Source organism: Sciurus vulgaris (genome assembly GCF_902686455.1).
Source record: "Sciurus vulgaris genome assembly, chromosome: 7".
In the NCBI taxonomy this organism is placed as follows: domain Eukaryota; kingdom Metazoa; phylum Chordata; class Mammalia; order Rodentia; family Sciuridae; genus Sciurus; species Sciurus vulgaris.
The window spans coordinates 56,636,359-56,655,290 of NC_136467.1; the positions used below are offsets into that span (position 1 = coordinate 56,636,359).

The following is an 18,932-nucleotide window of genomic DNA, read 5'->3' on the forward strand; positions in this document are numbered from 1 at the left end:
AATTGTTGAAAGAGAGCATCATTATTTATTTTGATGCTAAAATTGTTTCAGATTGGGTAAGTGGGAAACTAAACTATTTTGTATGTTCTTGATATGTTCCTATCCTTCTTGGAGTACTTCCTTACTTGCTGCACAAGATGGTTCAGAATCAAAATGTACTCTTCCTCCTCTATTGGTAGAATCAGCCACTTCTCTAAGGCTCCTTCATTTCTTCTGGTGGAAAATGACACTAGAAGCCAAGAACTGGGCACTATGTGTGCTCTTTATTATTGAGGTGCCTTTGCTACTGAGCCTTCTCACAGGAGAAATATGGACACATGCATATTAAATATACACTCATACATACTTACACCTATATTTATATTTATTCCCTCTCTCTCTCTTTTTTTTTTTTTTTTTGTATTGGGAATTGAATCCAAGGGTGCTTTATCACTGAGGTACATAGCTAGTACTTTTAATTTTAAAAAAAAAACTTAGCTTGAGACAGGGTCTCATTAAATAGCTGAGACTGGCCTCAAATTTGCAATCCTCCTATCTTGGCCTCCTGAGTTGCTGGGAAACAGTTGTGCAGTATAGTTTAAGTCCGCACACTTGGTTTATATCCATATGTATCTTAAGTCGTAAGGTGTACAATTTCTTGTAATCCAAAACTGCAGAGTGAATTTCTCTCTTTTCATACTTGTAATTTCCTTTTCTGATGGTAAATGTATTATCCATAATGTCTTTACTTATTTTATCAATCCTTCTGATTGCAAGCAATCTCTGTCACTGCCATCCCTTCCCTTGCTTGGAAACTCTTCTCAGGATCCAATAGCCTGCATCTGGTTGATATTGCCTCTCCCTTCATGTAAATGTCCTCCTCTTCTTACCTGTGTTCTGACATCTTTTTCCAGGCCTCCACCAATGCAAGCCTACCAAATACAGATGCCTACTTTGCTCTACTTGACCTTTAGGACTTCATACTTCCAGGAAGGGGGATAAAGGGAAGAGAAAAGATGTCCATAATTTTTTAAACATTCCTTTTTATTTACTTTTTAGGAAATATTTGCAAATCACTTTTCTTTTTCCATATTGTTTATTTTTGCATTATAATTGTAATGGTGGGATTCATTATTACATATTCATACATGCACATAATATAACAATATAATTTGGCCAATATAATTCCCCTTATTTCCCATTTCCTTCACCTCCTCCTTTCCACTTTTACTATTTTAAACAAAACTTCAATGAATAATAATATCTATACAAGGTTGGTGTATGTTTAAGATAAATTCCCAGAAGTCAACTTACTGGGTCAATAGATAAATGAATTTATAATGTTGGTTATGCTACATTGCTTTCTACAGAATTTTAACAATGGACACAACCACCAGCAACACATAATGGTAATTCCAATACATAGAAAGACCCTAAAGTTACATTTGAGAAAATTAAGACGACCTACTTTCTCTTTTGGAAATACATTTATTGTTATACAAATTCAATTTCCAACTATTCAGTTTCTTGGTAACAAAAATCAAACAAAATTTAGCTATCACAAGCAAACTCAGAAACACAAAACAATAACAAATCAGGTGGGGTAAAAAGTAAGCATAAACCCCGTAGAAACATAAATTGGGATACTATGCTAAATAGGAATCTGTGCAGGAGCTCTGCAATTTATAAGCAAAAATGATAATCTGGAAAGCAGGATAATACAAAACTGTAAGGAAGTATTTTTTTCTACCAATCTTGTTAATTAGATATTTGTCAGAAAATGATTTTCCATCCACGACTTTAAATTTTTTAATAGTCCATCAGTGGTATCAGGATGCTTGTTAGATTGTCCTACAGTTGCCTTGGGTATGTCAGAAACTGGATGGATTTTGAAGTAAAGCGGTTTGCCCAGGATTTCCCAGGTTTTAGCATTGAAGGTGCTGCCTCCTGGAAACCCCTTCAGTTCCCAGCAGACTTACACGTTGGCCACCCACTGCCCAGACCTGCATCCAATACCGTCGCTACCAGTCAGATGTGGCTAGTCACACTTAAATAAAATCGATAATTCAGTTCTTCATTCGTAGTAGCCACATTTCCAGGGCTCAACATATGACCAGTGGCTACTGAAGGATACAGAAAATCACGTCCCCTGGAAGGACATAGGCCCTGAGCACGTACAATTGCCCTTATCTCTAATCGGTCCTCTGGTGGCTCCAGGCCTCTCTCCCTGTCGCTTCCGAACTTTCTCCTGCTATGACTCAGTCAAAATTCATCAGCCAAAATTCACCTGCCCGCCAAAAGCAGCTGTCTCCTCCCCAAAGCAGGTCTTGCCAAAACACCATCAAATTCCGACCTTTGCTGCAGCCCTCTGCCATTTTCTACCCCTCCGATGCCTGATGGACTCCGCTGCTTAATAAAAGGCATTGCTGACCGGTCGAGGTCTGCTCCCGGTTCGGTCAGTTTTGCTTACAGCTACTCATTAACGCAGATGTAGATTATGTCCATCACCGCAGAAAGTTTTATCGCGCAGCGCTGTCGTAGACAGTCGAAAGGTTACACAATAAAAAGCAGGCCACTAGTTCCAACACCAATAATAGCCAACGATGTTATGACTTTTTCCAAATAGGACGAGGAAAACCATTATGTTAACAAACTCTAAATAAAAAACCTGTCAAAGTCCACTTACTAACGGGCTTTCCCTGGGAATTCAAGGGACAGTAACCTCGACGGTCCAGGCCGTCGGTCTGCTGACTTGAAGAAATTCCGCAGACTTCTAGAACACAGGCAGCCCCCAAAGCAGTGGGCGTTTAAGGGTCAAGACCGGCAAGGTGGGTCTTTTCAAAAGAGGTGGAAGCCTGTGTTACAGCGCGGCACGCGCGCTCTCAGGCCAGCGCCTGGCGCGCGCTCGAGAGCTAAGCCTCCGCGTCCGCGCGTCCGTGCGCGCGCGCCCTAAGACTGAGGCCGCCGGCCGCCAAGGGGGCGGGGCGCCGCGACCGGGGGCGGGGCCGTGACGCGCGTGCCTCGTGACCCTGCTCCCGGCCTGCGCCCGCGGAAGCCGGAAGCAGCGGCTGTGGCGGCGCCGGCGGTGGGGCGGAGAAGCAGTGGTGTGATCCCTGGGGCTTGTCAACCCAGTGATGGATCGGGACCAGACAGTGGCGCGGCGGAGGGCGTCACTGCTGTGGTGGCTGCTGCTGGTACTGCCACTGTGGTCAAGGCTGGCCCTGGGCGCGCTTCCTTTCGGCAGCAGTTCGCGCAGGGTCTTGTTCGACCTCCTGTCGGAGCAGCAGTTGCTGGAGGTGGAAGACTTGACCGTATCCCTGCTACAGGGCGGAGGTCTGGGGCCACTGACGCTACCCCCGGACCTGCCGAATCTGGATCCCGAGTGCCAGGAGCTGCTCCTGGACTTCGCCAACAGCAGCGCAGAGCTGACCGGGTGTCTAGTGCGCAGCGCCCGGCCCGTGCGCCTCTGCCAGACCTGCTACCTGCTCTTCCAACAGGTCGTCAGCAAGATGGACAACATCAGCCGAGCCGTGGGGGTGGGTAGAGGAGCACACCCGGCATCTATGGCGTGGAGGGCTGGCAGCGGAGAAGGATGTAATGATGGTCAACTCAGGGGGCCTCAGTTTTTCCAGCCGTAAAAAACGAGGGTTGAACTGAGTGTGTGGAGTTTGGGGCATTGGAAAAAAGGGGATGGCATTTTGGCGCTTGAGATTAGGTGCTGTTGTGCATCCTCTTGGTACATACTTGCAGGTAGATATGACTCGTTTTTTGGGGGGGGGTCCCGCTCTCCAAACTTCTTCCTTTTCCCTCTTCCGCCGCTTCTGCAACTGCTTCTTCCCGTCTCAACGTGGAATTCCCAGGAAGAACCCTTTTTTGAAACTACAGTGGAGTGGAGAAGCAGATAGTGGTTAGAAGCTTGAGCTTTGTAGTCAGAAATATTCAAATCCACCAGTTTTTAGCAGTGTGTATTTGGATGAATGATCTTCTCAGAGCCTTAGTTTCCTCCCTATAAAATGAAAACAACAAAAGAACAATAACTGCGTGATGTGGATGTTAAAAGAATTAAAAGAAATGTATGGGAGTTCATCTTATCGATTAAACCAGTGTGGAGCTAGTTGGCCAGGAGTCCAGTTCCATTCTGCTTATTGGTGCTATACTCTAAGGAAGTTGCACACTCTGCCCGTTTTCTCATCTGTAAAGTGTGGAATAAAAGGAGGTCAAGGAAAACTGGTACATAGCAATAGTTCTCCGTCTATGGGCGCTAAAAGTTTAGGAAATGTTAAGTGTGCCCTCCATTTTTGGCACCCTGAAAGCTTTTCTGGTCATTTAGTAGGATTTAATTTTTTTTTTTTTTAAAGACAATTACTGCCCTTAAGTACTGTCTAATGTATAGACTAGGAAAATTTTAGAGTCACAGCTGGCGAGTCACAAGGATGCCTGGTAAGGGGAAAACATGAGGGTTAAGGGTTTGGGGAGTGGGAAAGTTCCTCTTGTGTTGAGGGGACAGCAAATAGTCTCATGAAAATGTGGTTGGAATTATCTCCTAAATCATTGTTGATTTGGATAAATATAAACTTGTACATAGTTACGTTGTGCTTTAAATCAGCTGATATTATTTTACATAAATGGATTTATTTGCAGCAAATAAATTCTGTGCTCTATTATGCTGAAAAGAATTGGTTTTCAAGATAGTTTAAATAAATTTAGGCTTACATGCAGTATTTTCCAGGTGTACTATTGGAGAATACACATATTTACATATTTAAAAATATGCATATTTAAATATGTATATTTATATACATATGTGTATATTTAAAATGTATTTATATTCCTGTGAGACTTTAGTGTACCCAAGAATTGTCTTTGTGAACTATAGCAGGGAATAATAGGGCATCATATTTGGTTTTGAGCAATTAGTTGAGTAGTTTTTAGGGTGACTTTTACTATAAAGAACATGTGCTATTATGGGCAGAATAACCATGAGTCATGACACAGCTTTTGAGGCAGCCAAATTTCCTAATTTGTGTAGGTACTATGGATTGAAGAAAAAATTATCCCAGACTCTAGTAGTACAGTATTAAAGATGTCACCCAATCCGTATATGAATTTCCACATGAGTTCCCCATATGGGGGTTCTTTCCTCTTTCTTCTGTACCACAGATTCTGCCAGTAACATAGGCACCTGCTTACCTCACCCTGGTGTGAAGAGAGTAAAGAGGTGAAAAGAGACAAGAAAATCCTTTTTCCAATCTGCATTTCCTCTTCAATTCATCTTAGACCTTGGTCTCTGTTCCCCTTCTTTCCTCAGTAGAGCTGGGTATGGTTCATTACCTCAAAAGCGTGATTTCTATAGCTGCTTTATGGATTTAGTAGGCTTTTGTAGATTGGTTTGGAAACCATTATGTATATAATGAATCTATGAAAGAATGTGTTCTGATTTTCATACAAGTGGAATTGAGGAAATTAGTTGTCTTTTTTGGGGAGGTTTATTTCTTCAGAGTAAACCATTTTCTTTGACTCACTTCTTTTATTTAAATCAATTTAATTAGCAGGCACTTACTTACTACTTGAATGTTGGGCTTGTAGGAGGATATAGAAAGAAAAGTAGGTAAGACCCAGGCCTCAAACTATCTGTGTAATTGGGGAAATAAAATAAACCTGTATTAAGAAAAAGGAAACTATTACCAGGGTGTTATAAATTATACCATAGCTCTGTAGAAGGATAGGATAAAGGAGATGCCAAAAGATAGGAACAGAGCAAGGTGTGGTTGCTTAATCAGAGAAAAGCCCATAGGCTGAATTTCTGACCTTCTTTAGGATGAATGGACTCAGATTGAGAGAGGACAAGAGTTGAACCAGGAGAAAAAAATCTAAGGTTAGAAACTAGCCAGGTTGTTTATGTGGGATAGCAAGCTAATTAGTTTAACTAGTAGAATTATCTGACGAGAATCCTATGTTCTTTTAACTTCCTTGTAGATTTACTGGGCCAAGGACCTCATATAGTTTTGCAATCTCACAGTATACAGTGATTATGAAACCTGAATGGTAGAACTGATGGGTTCCCTTTTCCTTAGAGTCGTATTTTCTTTTAGTTTAAACTGATAGGACATGGATTCATTGATCTGTTCTGCATCATGAGATTGGTTTTAAGGATGCTTTCATCCTCGCAGATTTTGAGATAGTAAGCTCTGTCCTATTCCACTTGGTTTATTTAAAATTTAAATAGATGTATATAAGTATGTATTGTTACACATGTATTTGTGAATGTGCTAGTCATTTGGGTTATGTATCTGGAGAGTATTTAATACATTCCTAGTATGGATTCTTAGGAGTAAAGTGTAAAAATGAGAACAGAGCATAGCATAATCTTTATTTTTAGTGTGGATTAATAAATGAATTCTTAGTAATATTCATCATTATTAATATAGGGTGAAAATGGGAACATAGCATAACATTGTATCTTTCATTAAATACCAGAAAATGTAATTCTTCTTATGCATTCATTCAAAACATTTGACTACCTATTATGTGCAGGTTATGGTAGTTACTAGGGATATATCCAGGTGAGCTGAGCTTATTGACTGAAACGGATGTTAAAATATATTGTCATACAGGTAATTATTTAACTCAAGTGTGATAAGTGTTGTAAAGAAAAGACCCAGAGGTACCAAAGCATATAACCAGGGGGCTAATCTTGAATGTTTGGGGATAGGTTAAGTGATCAGTGCTTAAAGCTGACACCTACAATGTGAGACAGTGCGAGGTGGGGAGAAAAGGTGTATGTTTAAAGAAATAGCAGGTGTGAAGACTCTGAGATGGGGAGAGGTTTGGTGTGTTTGAAAACTCAGCACAGTGAGCAAGGAGACTTGTGATTTGAGCCTGAAAAAGTGAGCAGATACTAGGGTCTGTGTTCCTTGTAAGAAATGCTGAGGATTTTAGATTCTGGTTTAAAAGCAGTGTGATGTTTTTGGAAGGAATAATTTGTGGAATGACATGGCCAGATTTGTACTAAAGGCCATTTGGCAACATGACAGAAAATGGAAGGAGTAGGACTTGGAGAAGGTAGGGAAAGAGGGCATATGGGGAGGTGAGTTAGGAGACTGTTACAGTGGTGTGAGAAATGGTGGTGGCTAGGTCAGTCGGGCCATTGTGCCAGAGAGAAATGGGTAGGTTTCAGAGAGATTCAAGAAGTAGAAATGACAAGGCTTGGTCTTTAATTGAATGTGGGGAATGAGAGAGAGGAAATGATGATTTCCAGGGTTTGAATAACAGCAACTTAGTGAGAGGGTTGATGTTTAGTAAGATGGAAGGAAGAGCCTGTTTGATGGGAGATCATTAACTTGATTTTGAAATGTTGGGTTTGAGGTATTTTTAGCCACCTAAGAGGAGATAATTGCATATGTGGTTCGGTAATACATGTCTAGAGGTCTGAACTAGGGATAAAACCTTTGGAAGAGATCAGCATAAACATAGTCCTTGAAACCACAGCAGGGATGAGCATACCTGAAAAAGGAGTGAGAACGCTAAGAGGGCTGTGGGCTCAGTGGTAGAGCTCTTGCCAAGCACGTGCAAGGTCTTGGGTTTAGTCCCAATATACAAACACAAACGTGCGCATGTGCGTGCACACATGTACACACACATATAAAAGGAGGCTAAAAGTTGAAGTTTGGGATAGAGGATAAATTATCAAAGGAGGCTTAGAAGGAGTCACAGAGATGAAGAAAAATGAAGGGAGGGTAGGATCCTATAAGCCAAGAACAAGGGAAGGAGTAGTTATTTGTGTCAGATCCTGCTGAGAGGGTTGGAAGTACCTTTTTTAAGGGGGGGATGGTACCAGGGATTGAACTCAGGGGCACTCGACCACTGAGCCATATCCCCAGCCCTTTTTTGTATTTTATTGAGAAACAGGGTCTCACTGAGTTGCTTAGCGCCTCGCTTTTGCTGAGACTGGCTGTGAACGCCGATGCTCCTGCCTCTTGAGCTGCTGGATTACAGGCGTTGTGTCACTGCGACCAGGGCTTGGAAGTACTTCTATCAACAGCAGCACCATTGCTGACACTTATAAGAATGGTTTCATTGGATCGCTTGGGGGTGACAGCAAGAATAGGGTGAGTTAAACAGTAAATAGAAAGTGAGGGAGTGGGAAGAGTGAACCTGTACTACTTGGGAGTTTGGCCTTAAAGGAGATTTGTCACTGAGTGATTTTTCTTTCATTTCTTTCTATTCCTTTATCCCTCCGTCTCTCTTCCTTTCCTAAGGTGAAAGAGTTAAACATCTTTAAAAGTTGTTTGTTTATTGAGACAGACTGGCCTCAAACCCTTGTGTTCAAGTGATCTGCCTGCCTCAGCCTCCTGAGTAGCTGGGACTACAGGTGCATGCCTGTGCACCCAAACATGTTGGTGGAAAAGGTGAAGACCTTGTAAAGGTGAATGGTCCTGTAAGAGAGTGGAGAAATAGATAGAGTCAGTTTCTAAGGAAGACAGAGTGGATAGAATCTAGGGTATGCAAGGAGTGACGGGCCTTTATCAGGGGCAGGCATTTTCTCCACCAGAGGGTAGAAGGAGAGGTTGAGTGTAGAGGGAGGCAAATCAGAGTTTTGGCTTGAGGTCTTCTGCTGTCTCTGCCAGCTGGGAGACTGAACCTTTTCTTGGGAGTAAAGAGTGGGATTGTTATCCCAAGTTTCAGGGAGTTGGAGAAGATTTGAAATAGTGGTTGTAAAAAGGAGAACAGCAAGAAAGTGAGGAGTGTAGCTTGGGATTATGGATTTACTCTGGAAACAATCTGCTTGGTTTTTAACTTTTTGCCAACTGCTTCCAAATACCTACGTTCAGGCATGAGGAAAGTGGATGGTTGGGTTCATGGTAGTGAGGATTCTGCCAAATGATGATGACAGATTTGGTTATTAACAATTTTAAGTATAAATCAATGACTAGGGTTTTGATCACTGTTGCTAGGTGTTAGAAATAAAAAGATGTGACAAAGTTTCCTCCAATAGGAACTTAAGGTACAGACACACATTTGGGGGATATCATGCTGTAAGAAATAGCCTCAGTGTGGCTAAGTAGCTTATCCACGGTCATGTATGGAAGAGGTGGGCTTTGAATTCGGGTGGGTAACACTATTTTATAGTTGTTAGGAGGATGGAGTGGGTTTATGCTCTAGGAGCATTTAGAACTACTCAGGAGACACATCGTCATCATTGGGATTATTCATCACTTCTTTTCCATCCCCAGTGTTGCCTCCATCTTTTCATCAGACCTGAACTATGGGGATAGTTTAATTAGTCTCCCTGCCTCCTCACCTAAATATCATGGGTTAAACATTTGTTCCCCAAACTCTTGATTTTCCTCCTCAGAAGTCTTCAAGAATTTCGTACAGACCCTTATGACCCTCAAGGCCTTTCTCATCCTTGTTCTAACTTACCCTTCTAATGTCCCTACTTTCATATGGGGACTCTGCACTCTAGCTATATTTGCCCACTGAATACTTACAAATACCACATAATCACTTTTACCTTGTGATCCTTTTAGTCTCCATTTTAGAATTCTCTTTCCTTTCTCAAAATAGGGAGCTTACTTCAGATCCTGCTTTCCGTATGATTTCTTTCTTCCCAAATACATTGATGTCTTATTCACCTCAGCTGTTCCACACATTGAGCACCCATACAGTCTGTACTATATTGATTTTTAGCAGGGGTGGGGGATTGAACCAGGAGCACTCTACCACTGAGCTATATCCCAGCCCTTTTTACTTTTTATCTTGAGAGAGGGTCTCACTAAGTTGTTCAGGCTGACCTCAAACTCAGAATCCTATTGTCTCAGCCTGTGAGTCGGTGGGATTACAGGTTTGCACCACCACACCTGGCTATGCTGTATTGATATTTTTTAATTTTTGAAGATGTAACCTAAGTAACTGAGTACTTTTAGCCAAATATATCCACTTGGAGCATTCCAGGTTGGTAGCAAGGTTGCAAGGTAAAAAACAGCATATAGCAGTTCCTGTGTGCCAGATGTTATATTAAATGATTATCATGTTATTTCATTTAATATAGTAACTATAGAACTCATGATTGTGAAACTGAACCCCAGGCAGGTTAGGTCAGCTGTTCAGGATTATCAACTACTGATCCAGGCATGTTGGATTTCTTGACCAAGCTCTATTTAAGAATATAGAGCAGGATATGGTGGTGTACAACTACAATCCCAACAACTCAGGAGGCTGAGGCAGGAGAATTGCAATTTGAGGCCAGCCTGGGCAACTTAATGAGACCCTGTCTCAGAAATAAAAAGTGAAAGAGGCTGTAGTTATAGCTCAGTGGTGGGTTCAGTCCCTGATAACCCCCACCCCTCAAAAAATACAAATTTTCTCCTACTACTTATATTGCTTTGAGAGCATTCCAGGAAAATAACTTTAAAGTATTTTGTTCAGTTCACTCTTTTAAAAGCAAGCACTCATTTGTATTTTTTGATGAGATGACAAAACTAAATCAGAAAGAGGATTAGCTTTCCCAAATGAGTGTCAGTAATATTTGAAAGCAGGAATCCTTGCTTTAAGCCTGCCCTTCTTTCTCACCCCACACAACTGATCAGTTCTTTCCCTAGAGTTAACACTGTCTCTTATTACTTGTCCTGCTGTATAGCTCCTTAACTGTGTCTGCAGGGAGGTTCTAGAAGCCTGGCTATTGAAGGCATTCTCATACTTTTTATGTGGTCAAAACTCCAGGATTCTTTTGGTGCCTGGTAAATAGCAGGAGTTAAATAATTGAAGGAATGAAGAGTCAGCAGAACATAGTTTTTTGCTTGAGACACAAAGGAAAGGAAACAGTAGGATTAAGTGATTTCGGAGCTTGGGTTTATTTGCATAGCATGAGTTTATCTCATGTTTAAGATGATCTGTAGAAAGCATATTTTCCTTAGTACCAACTGTTTGGATATTCACTGGGTATGTCACTGGATTTTTTTCATGGATTATAAGACTTTGAATCAAATATCACCCAAATGGAACCAGATGATTTGTGATCATCTACCCACAGATTAAAAACTATGTGTGTGTATGTATGTACATATGTACAAGTGTGTATAAACATATTTTCACTGAAGAAAAATTTAGCTTAAGAGAAGCAAAAGTGAAATTTAAAATGCCATATTTCTGTTATTCATAGATACCTACTGCTGCATTTTGGTAGTGTTCCAGAATTTTCCCCTGTGCATAAAAAGTAAGAGATTATGACACACAAGCTACTGAGACCTAAGTAGTTGAGACTGAACTATAGAAGCAAATGCTTGTTTAAAAAGCAGAAATTTTCTTCTCTTACAGGTGAAACTGATCCCAATAAATGATAGCTGCTGATTGTTTCATTCTCATTGTTATTATTAATGTCACCATTATCTGATCATTTCAGAATCTTACAAGGTTTATAATAAATGTTTTAATTATTTTACAAGATTTTTGCCTTACGTTGTTTGAAAAGTCTAAAAATAATCAGATTGCATTTTTCTATCTTTCTTTTGTTTCAGAATACTTCAGAGAGTCAGAATTGTGTCAGAAGTCTTTTAAGGGCAGATAGAATGCAAATAGTTGTGATTCTCTCTGAGTTTTTTAATACCACGTGGAAGGAGGCAAATTGTGCAGGTACGTAATTCCTTCTTTTCATGTTACACTTGTGGTTCAGTGGTATAAATTTCAGATTTTATTTTAGTCGATTTTAGAATCTCTGAGGCTCTATAATGCTTTTGAAACTAAGTTTAAATGAACTGTCTTCACATCATAGTTTATTAGTGGTAACTACTTGGGCAAACACTGAAAGTTAGAAAAGTGTAACAGAGAATAATACAAGCTTTGAAGTCAGGCAGGGTTTGATCTTGACCCCTGCTACTTACTAGCTGCTGGATTTTAGTCAATTAATTTTGCCTCTTGAAACTTCAGTTTCCTTGTTTGTAAATCGGTGGTAATGTTAGAACCTCTCTTAAATGATTGTGTTAAAAATTAAATGAATAAATTGTATAAAGCATTTAGTTGAGTGCCTGTTATATAGTTAATGTTCAAGAAATGTTAACTGTTTAATATAATAATTATGATGTTTATAATAATCTGTCAAATGGTGTTTGTGTGTATGTGTGTGAGAGAGAGAGAGAGAGAAAGGGAGAGGGAGGTAACATTTGTTCTTCCAGCTTTGCAAATATGTATGTTTTTGCATAATAGAATGCTATTTTCAGGTATTTGTAACAATTAAAATCACTGTTTCAATTTAGATGTATTTTGAACACCAACTATGTGCTAGGCAGTTATCTTTCAACTTTTATAATTCAGTGAGGGACAAAGATGTATTTACAAGTATATAACCTAGGGTGGACAAATACATGCTTTAGGGTCTTTGGGGAAAGTAGAAAATAAATCTAACTGGGGAGAATTTGAAATGACTTGGTGCAAGAGGTACTTTTTGATCCTCGGCTTATGACTGGGCATGGTTTCTGTAAGTGGAGATGAGAGGAAGGATGTGGCTGATAAAGAGGCATCCTGGGCCCAAGCTCAGAGTCTTGGAAGCACAAGGAGAGATAAACTTGGAAAGGGAAGGTGGGACCTTGGCTGATACTGTAGTTTATCATTTAGGCCAACATGTTTTTATACTGCTTAGAACACTATCATATTATTAAGAAAGGGCTATATAGTGTAATATCTTTGGTATGGATAATGTGTGTGGAATATTAAGACAGCAAGAATTACTGCAGGTTAAAACCAGGTTTTTAAAATATCACTTAGCCTGGCACTTTCCAAGTAAAAAATAGAACCCCCTTGGAAAAGAAAGAGAATAACAAGAAAACGTGGTGGAGGGCAGGGGCCATGGAAGTAGAGGACAGGATGGATTAAAATTCTGCATATCTAGCTGGGCATAGTGGTGCACACCTGTAATCCCAGTGGCTTGTGAGGCTGAGACAGGAGGATCACGAGTTCAAAGCCAGCCTCAGCAGCTTAGCAAGGTCCTAAGCAACTCAGAGAGACCCTGTCTCTAAATAAAATATAAAAAAAGGGTTGTGGATGTGGCTCAGTGGTTATGCGTCCCTGGGTTCAATCCTCAGTACCAAAAAACAAACAAACAAACAAAAAAAAGAATTAAAGTGCAGTTTGGCAAAGTCATTGTACAGTTCCCCATTTTAAGAAATATAAATACACTTAGCCCCACTAAAATTTAACTTTTATACTGTAGTATACTGTAGACATAGACTTGTTTCATATTACAACTGTAAGCCTTTTTTTTTTTTTTGGTGGTGGTACTGGTGGTTGAACCAGGGGCCGGCCACATGCTTGTATGTGCTCTACCACTGAGTAACATCCCCAGCCCTTTTTAAAAAAAAAATTATTTTGACTCAGGGCCTCGCTAAGTTGTCCAGGCTGACCTTGAGCCTGTGATTCTCCTGCTTTGGCCTCCCAAGGAGCTAAAATTATAGGTGTGTGCCACCATACCCAGCTTAAAAGTCAGATCTTTTACTAAGAATATAAATGTAAAGTTCTCTCCACACCCCTCCAGAGATCAATTAGTACTACTTAAAATTCAAACTAGATAATGTGTAGAAAAAAAAAAAAAACCTTTTTAAAAATGGAAGTATACATCTTCTAATGTCAACCCTGCATTGATCAGGCATCAGCAGCAAGTTCTCACACAGCTGCGTCTTTAACAACCTCAGATCTATTAAGCATTGATTTCATTGCATCCTAGCTGTATTATGTTGATATTAAATCATGTAAATGCTTCTTTTTATCCTTGCACTTAAAAGAAAATCCATGTCCTATTTATCCAGTCATTGTTTTTAAAATCATGGCCTTTAAAAGTGTGTAAAAGAATATAAAGTGTATTTACTCTTTTAATAAAATGGAAGGAGATTGTCACATCACACTGAAATTTTAAACTAATTATTCCCAATCAGAAATTTAAGTAGGGTGCTGTCATTTTGTATATACACAAAAATCACAATATAAATATTCAAAACAAATTTCTGGATTTTTATTTGCCTTTTTATTTAAACACAAAGAATGCTCGACTTTCTCAGAACCTGTGTTAAATTGTTGAGCAGGAACCACTAACCCACTTATCTTAGTTGCCTTTTTTCAATGATTGGATTATTAAATTAGCAGATACACAGCTGATAAGTGATGCCAGTAATAGGGATCTTTTTTTTTTTTTTTTAACACAGCAATACCACTCCTTTATTGGTATTTATCCATACTCAGCATACTATGACAATACATGCACATCCATGTCTATAGCAGTACAATTCACAATAGCCAAATTACGAAAGCAGCCTAGGTGTCCATCAACAGATGAATAGACAAAAAAAAAAATGTGTTATATATACACAATCAAGTTTTATCCAGTCACAAATAAGCACGAAATTGTCAGTTGCTAGAAAATGGATGGAACTTGAGAGCATTATGTTAAACGAAATAAGTCAAACTCAGAAAGTAAAAGGTACTATGTTCTTTCTCATATGTGGAAAACAGAGAGAAAAAATTGGGGTGTAGGAAGAGGGAATCTCATGAAAATAAACAGGAGTCCAATAGAGTAGATAAAGGGGACTGGGGGAAGAAACGGGGAGTTAATGGAATTGACCTAACTGTGTTATGTGTATTACCAATATATAACAATGAATCCCACTATTATTTACAATTATAATGCACCAATAAAAGAATATATAAAGGAAAAATAAAGTGAGCATACTAGTATTAGCAATACATGCACACCCATGTTTATAGCACAGAATTCACAATAGCCAAATTATGGAACCAGCCTAGACGAATGGATAAAGAAAATGTGGTACATATGCACAATGGAGTTTTGTCTGGCATAAAGAATGAAATTATGTCATTTGCTAGAAAATGGAGAGAACTTGAAAGCATTATATTAAGGGAAAAAGGCAGATTCAGAAAGTGAAGGGTCATGTTTTCTCTCATATGTGGAAGTTAGAGAGCAGAAAGGAAGAAAAATTGGGAGCCCCATAGAGGAAAGGTACTAGGTGGAGGGAGAAAAGTGGAAAAAAGGAATGGAATCAACCAAATTGCTATGTGCACATACAACTGTGTAACTACTATGTATAATTATAATGCATCAATTAAAAATGTATAATTATAATGCATCAAGAAAAATTGTAATGGTGCACAACAGGGATTTCACTTCTTGCAATCTGCTCTTGAGAAACATTCAGTTCAAGTGACCAGTGGAGTACAAAGATAATCATTATATCATTTATTCACAACAGTGAAAAAGCAGTCATAATTCTACAGTTCATCAATGAAAGAATAACTAAACAAGGCAGAGTTTCTAGAAGTATGACCCTCAGACCAGATGTATCAACAGCACTTGAAAATTCTTATAAATTCTCAGAGCATACTCATATCTAAAAACTTAAATACTCTAAAACTTCTTCAGATGGTTCTGATTTAAAAAATCATTGAACTGTTATATGTAGTATGCTGTGTAGCACTTAAAAAGTATGTATGTACTTTTATTAAATAATATTAAGCAATATTCAGTAGGGAAAACATTTTAGAATAATCATGTTACCATTTTTATAACAAATACTGAATAACCATTTTTGATAGGTACATATGTCTTTTGATAACAGCATGAAAAAACTTCAAAGATTATACATGATATAACATTGATGACACCTAAGAAGCAGATTAAAATGCAGATAGTCAAGACAAAGTTTTAATTTCTATATGAGACCATATTTATGTATTGCTGATTAGTTAAGTTTTTAAAAGATGGGAATAGAGCATAGAGACATTTTTTAATTGGCCCCATATAAGAAATTCATAACTTCAATTACTTAAGTAATTAAAAACTCTTTAATATTATATGAAAATTGCATTCCATTTACATTTTTCTGTATAGAGGACATATCAAAAGATCTGTAAACTTAGGATTATGACTCTTGAACTGACATATCTAACTATAGGTCTATTATTGAAAATCTGCAAGGAAACAAGGAAATTGAAAGGTAAGTGACTAACAGATGGGATTAGAGAAAACACAGTACTGATCCTCACCAGTGGGACAACAGAAGACTAAAATCTAGAAAACCAAAGTCTAGTACTAATACTGGACAAAGGTATAAAACGAATTATTATAAAGATTTCAAAAATACCAAAATTGGAAGATACAATAAAATCAAGTCGTATATACCAATGTCTGACTGCCATATTCAATAGGCTATTAATTAAATGAGAACTTATGGTACATTCATCAAATTTTCAATTGGTAAAAAACAAGGATTGATTTTTTTTTTTTATTAAAAATCATAAATTTACATAGGGCAATGTTGTTTGATTCATTCTGTTATTTTTTCCCTTCCCCCCACCCCTCCCATCCCTCAATAGGGATCCTAATAGTAAATAGTATGGAGTTGGTATGGTCTGTCATCTAAAAGGAAAAAAAAAAAATCACAAAAGAAGAACAAAGACCACTGATTTAAAATTTTGTTTTTAACTGAGACTTAAACCAATATGTGATCCATTTTGTACAAATATATATTTTGATATAAAATGTCTATTTTTTTCTTCCCTATGCTAGTAAGTATAAAACTATTAATTATATAAGTAAAAAAAAACTTTAAGTGACTTTAAGAGGTTATCTTTGTGTTGCTGTAACAAAATACCACAGACTAGGTAATGTATAAACAACAGAAATTTATTTCTCATAGTCCCGGAGACTGGGAAGTCTAAGATCATGGCTCCAGCAGGTTCAGTGTCTGGTGAAGGCCTAATCCTCAAAGATGGAATCATCTGCTCTGTTCTCAATGGCAGATGGGACAGAAGGGGCAAAAGGGGGACAAATATTATGTCTTCACATAGCAGAAGAGTGGAATAGCCAAAAGGAACAAAACCCTGTGTGAAGCTTCTTTTCTAAGGGCCTTGATCCCACTCATGAGAAAGAAGTCCTTATGACTTAATCACCTTTAAAGGTCCCACCACTTGATCCTTAGTGGTCATATTGACCATTAAGTTTCAACACATGAACTTTGGGGTACACATTCAGACCATGCAATCCCACCCTTGACTCCCAAATTCATGTTCTCCTCACATGCAGAATATACTCCATCCCAGTATTTCCCAAAGTCTTAACTTGTTCTAGCATCAACTTTAAAAGTCTACATTCAGAGTTTCATCGAAATGTCTTCTGAACTTGATATAGGTGAGACTTAAAGATATGTTTCATCCTGAGGCAGATTGCTCTTCAGCTGTGAATCTGTGAAATCAAACAAGTTACATGCTTCCAAAATACAGTGATGCACCATTCTTAGGAAATATATTTCCATTCTAAAGAAAAGTAGTAGGAAAGAAGGAAGGAATAACAGGTTACATGTTAAGTCCAAAACTCAACAGAGCCGAGAGTATTAAATAAATCTTGAGACTTGAGGATAATCTTTGACTCCATGTCCTGCCTTCTGGACCCACTGAGGGTTGGGTCCCCAAGGCTCTGGTTGCCCCAGTCTCCATGGCTTTGCTTGCTGCAGCTCTTGTTGGATTTGCAGGCCTTTGGCTCTCCCAGGCAGGAGTTCTATACTGGAAGCTCTTTAGGTCTGTAGTGTTGGGGGTGGACCCATCCCCATAGCTCTACTAGGTGTTACCCCTGTCTGGGCTATCTGTCATGACCTGGATCACAGTTCTGGGGGGGCATTACCTTAATGGGGACTATCTGGTGGTCCCAACCCCATGACTCAGCAGAGTATTGCTCTAGCAGGGGCTCTCTTTGGCAACCCTGCTCTATTTACATTGCCCTAGTGGGGACTCTATAGCATCCCCACCCCTGTGGCATATCTCTGCCTGGCACCCCTAGGTTTTCCAAGGCAGCCTTTGAAATCTAGGTTGAGGTAGCCATGACTTCATAGCTCAAGCAACACCTTGTGCCTACAAAGTTAGCCCCATATAGATGCCACGGGGGTTTACAGCTCGTGCCATATACAGTGATAACCAGGCTGCACCGGGGCCTCCTGGACCACAGCTGGGACATCCAAGGAGCAATGCATTGAAATGCAGGGAGCGGAGACTTGAGGTCCCATGGCATGCCTTCCCTTGAAACTGCTTTGCCTTCAAGGTTCTAGCACTCTGGGCCTATGATGGAATGGACAGCCTTGAAGGTTCCATCCCAATAGAAATGCTGTTTGGATCATTCTCCATTGTATTCATGATTAACATCTGGCTTCCTTCATTCTATACTAATCTCCATAATAACCATTATTAAGTCATATCAAACAGGTAAGTGCCACAGTGCCCAGTCTTGTGTCTTCATTCTTAACGAAAACGGTGCAGTGGCACATGCCTATAATCCCAGCAATTTGGGAGATTGAGGCAGGAGGAGTGCAAGTTTGAGACCAGCCTTTGCAACTTAATGAGACCTGTCTGAAAAAATATGAAGGGTTGGGAATGCAGCACAGTGGCAGAATGCCCTGGGTTTCAGTCCCTATTACAACCCCCCCCCAAAAAAAAGATTTTTAAAAATTAAAAATAGAAGAAAACTAAAGATATACAGAAAAATATTCTTGTACAGCTGTACAATGTAGCATGTATTTTTTTGGGGGGGGGGTGGGGTGGGGATACCGGGTATTGAACTCAGTGGCACTTAACCACTAAGTCACATCCCCAGCCCTGTTTTGTATTTTATTTAGAGACAGGGTCTCAGTGAGTTGCTTTGTGCCTCCCTTTTGCTGAGGCTGGCTTTGAACTCATGATGCTCCTACTTTAGCCTCCCAGCTGCTGGGATTACAGGTGTGTGCCACTGTGCCCAGCTCAGTATGTATGTTTTAAGCTAAATATTATTACAAGAGATTCAAAAAGTTTAAAAAAAATGTAAAAGTTCATAGAATAAAAAAGTTACAGCAAGTTAAGGTCAGTTTATTATTGAAGTAAGAAAAATCTTATGAATGAATTTAGTGTAGCCTAAATGTTCAGTGTTTATA

The 18,932-nt window shown here is 39.2% G+C and overlaps 1 protein-coding gene across 1 annotated transcript in view; it reads left to right on the forward strand.

Moving 5' to 3' along the window:
• The first annotated feature begins 3,032 nt into the window (after positions 1-3,032).
• The window catches only part of OSTM1 (osteoclastogenesis associated transmembrane protein 1), a 33,362-nt gene continuing 17,462 nt past the window's right edge, over positions 3,033-18,932 (forward strand). Inside the window, exons 1-2 of the mRNA XM_079147612.1 lie at positions 3,033-3,515; positions 11,496-11,610. Of these exons, the coding sequence (XP_079003738.1) occupies positions 3,114-3,515; positions 11,496-11,610 (517 nt within the window). The 5' untranslated portion in view covers positions 3,033-3,113. The remainder of the gene's footprint in view (positions 3,516-11,495; positions 11,611-18,932) is intronic.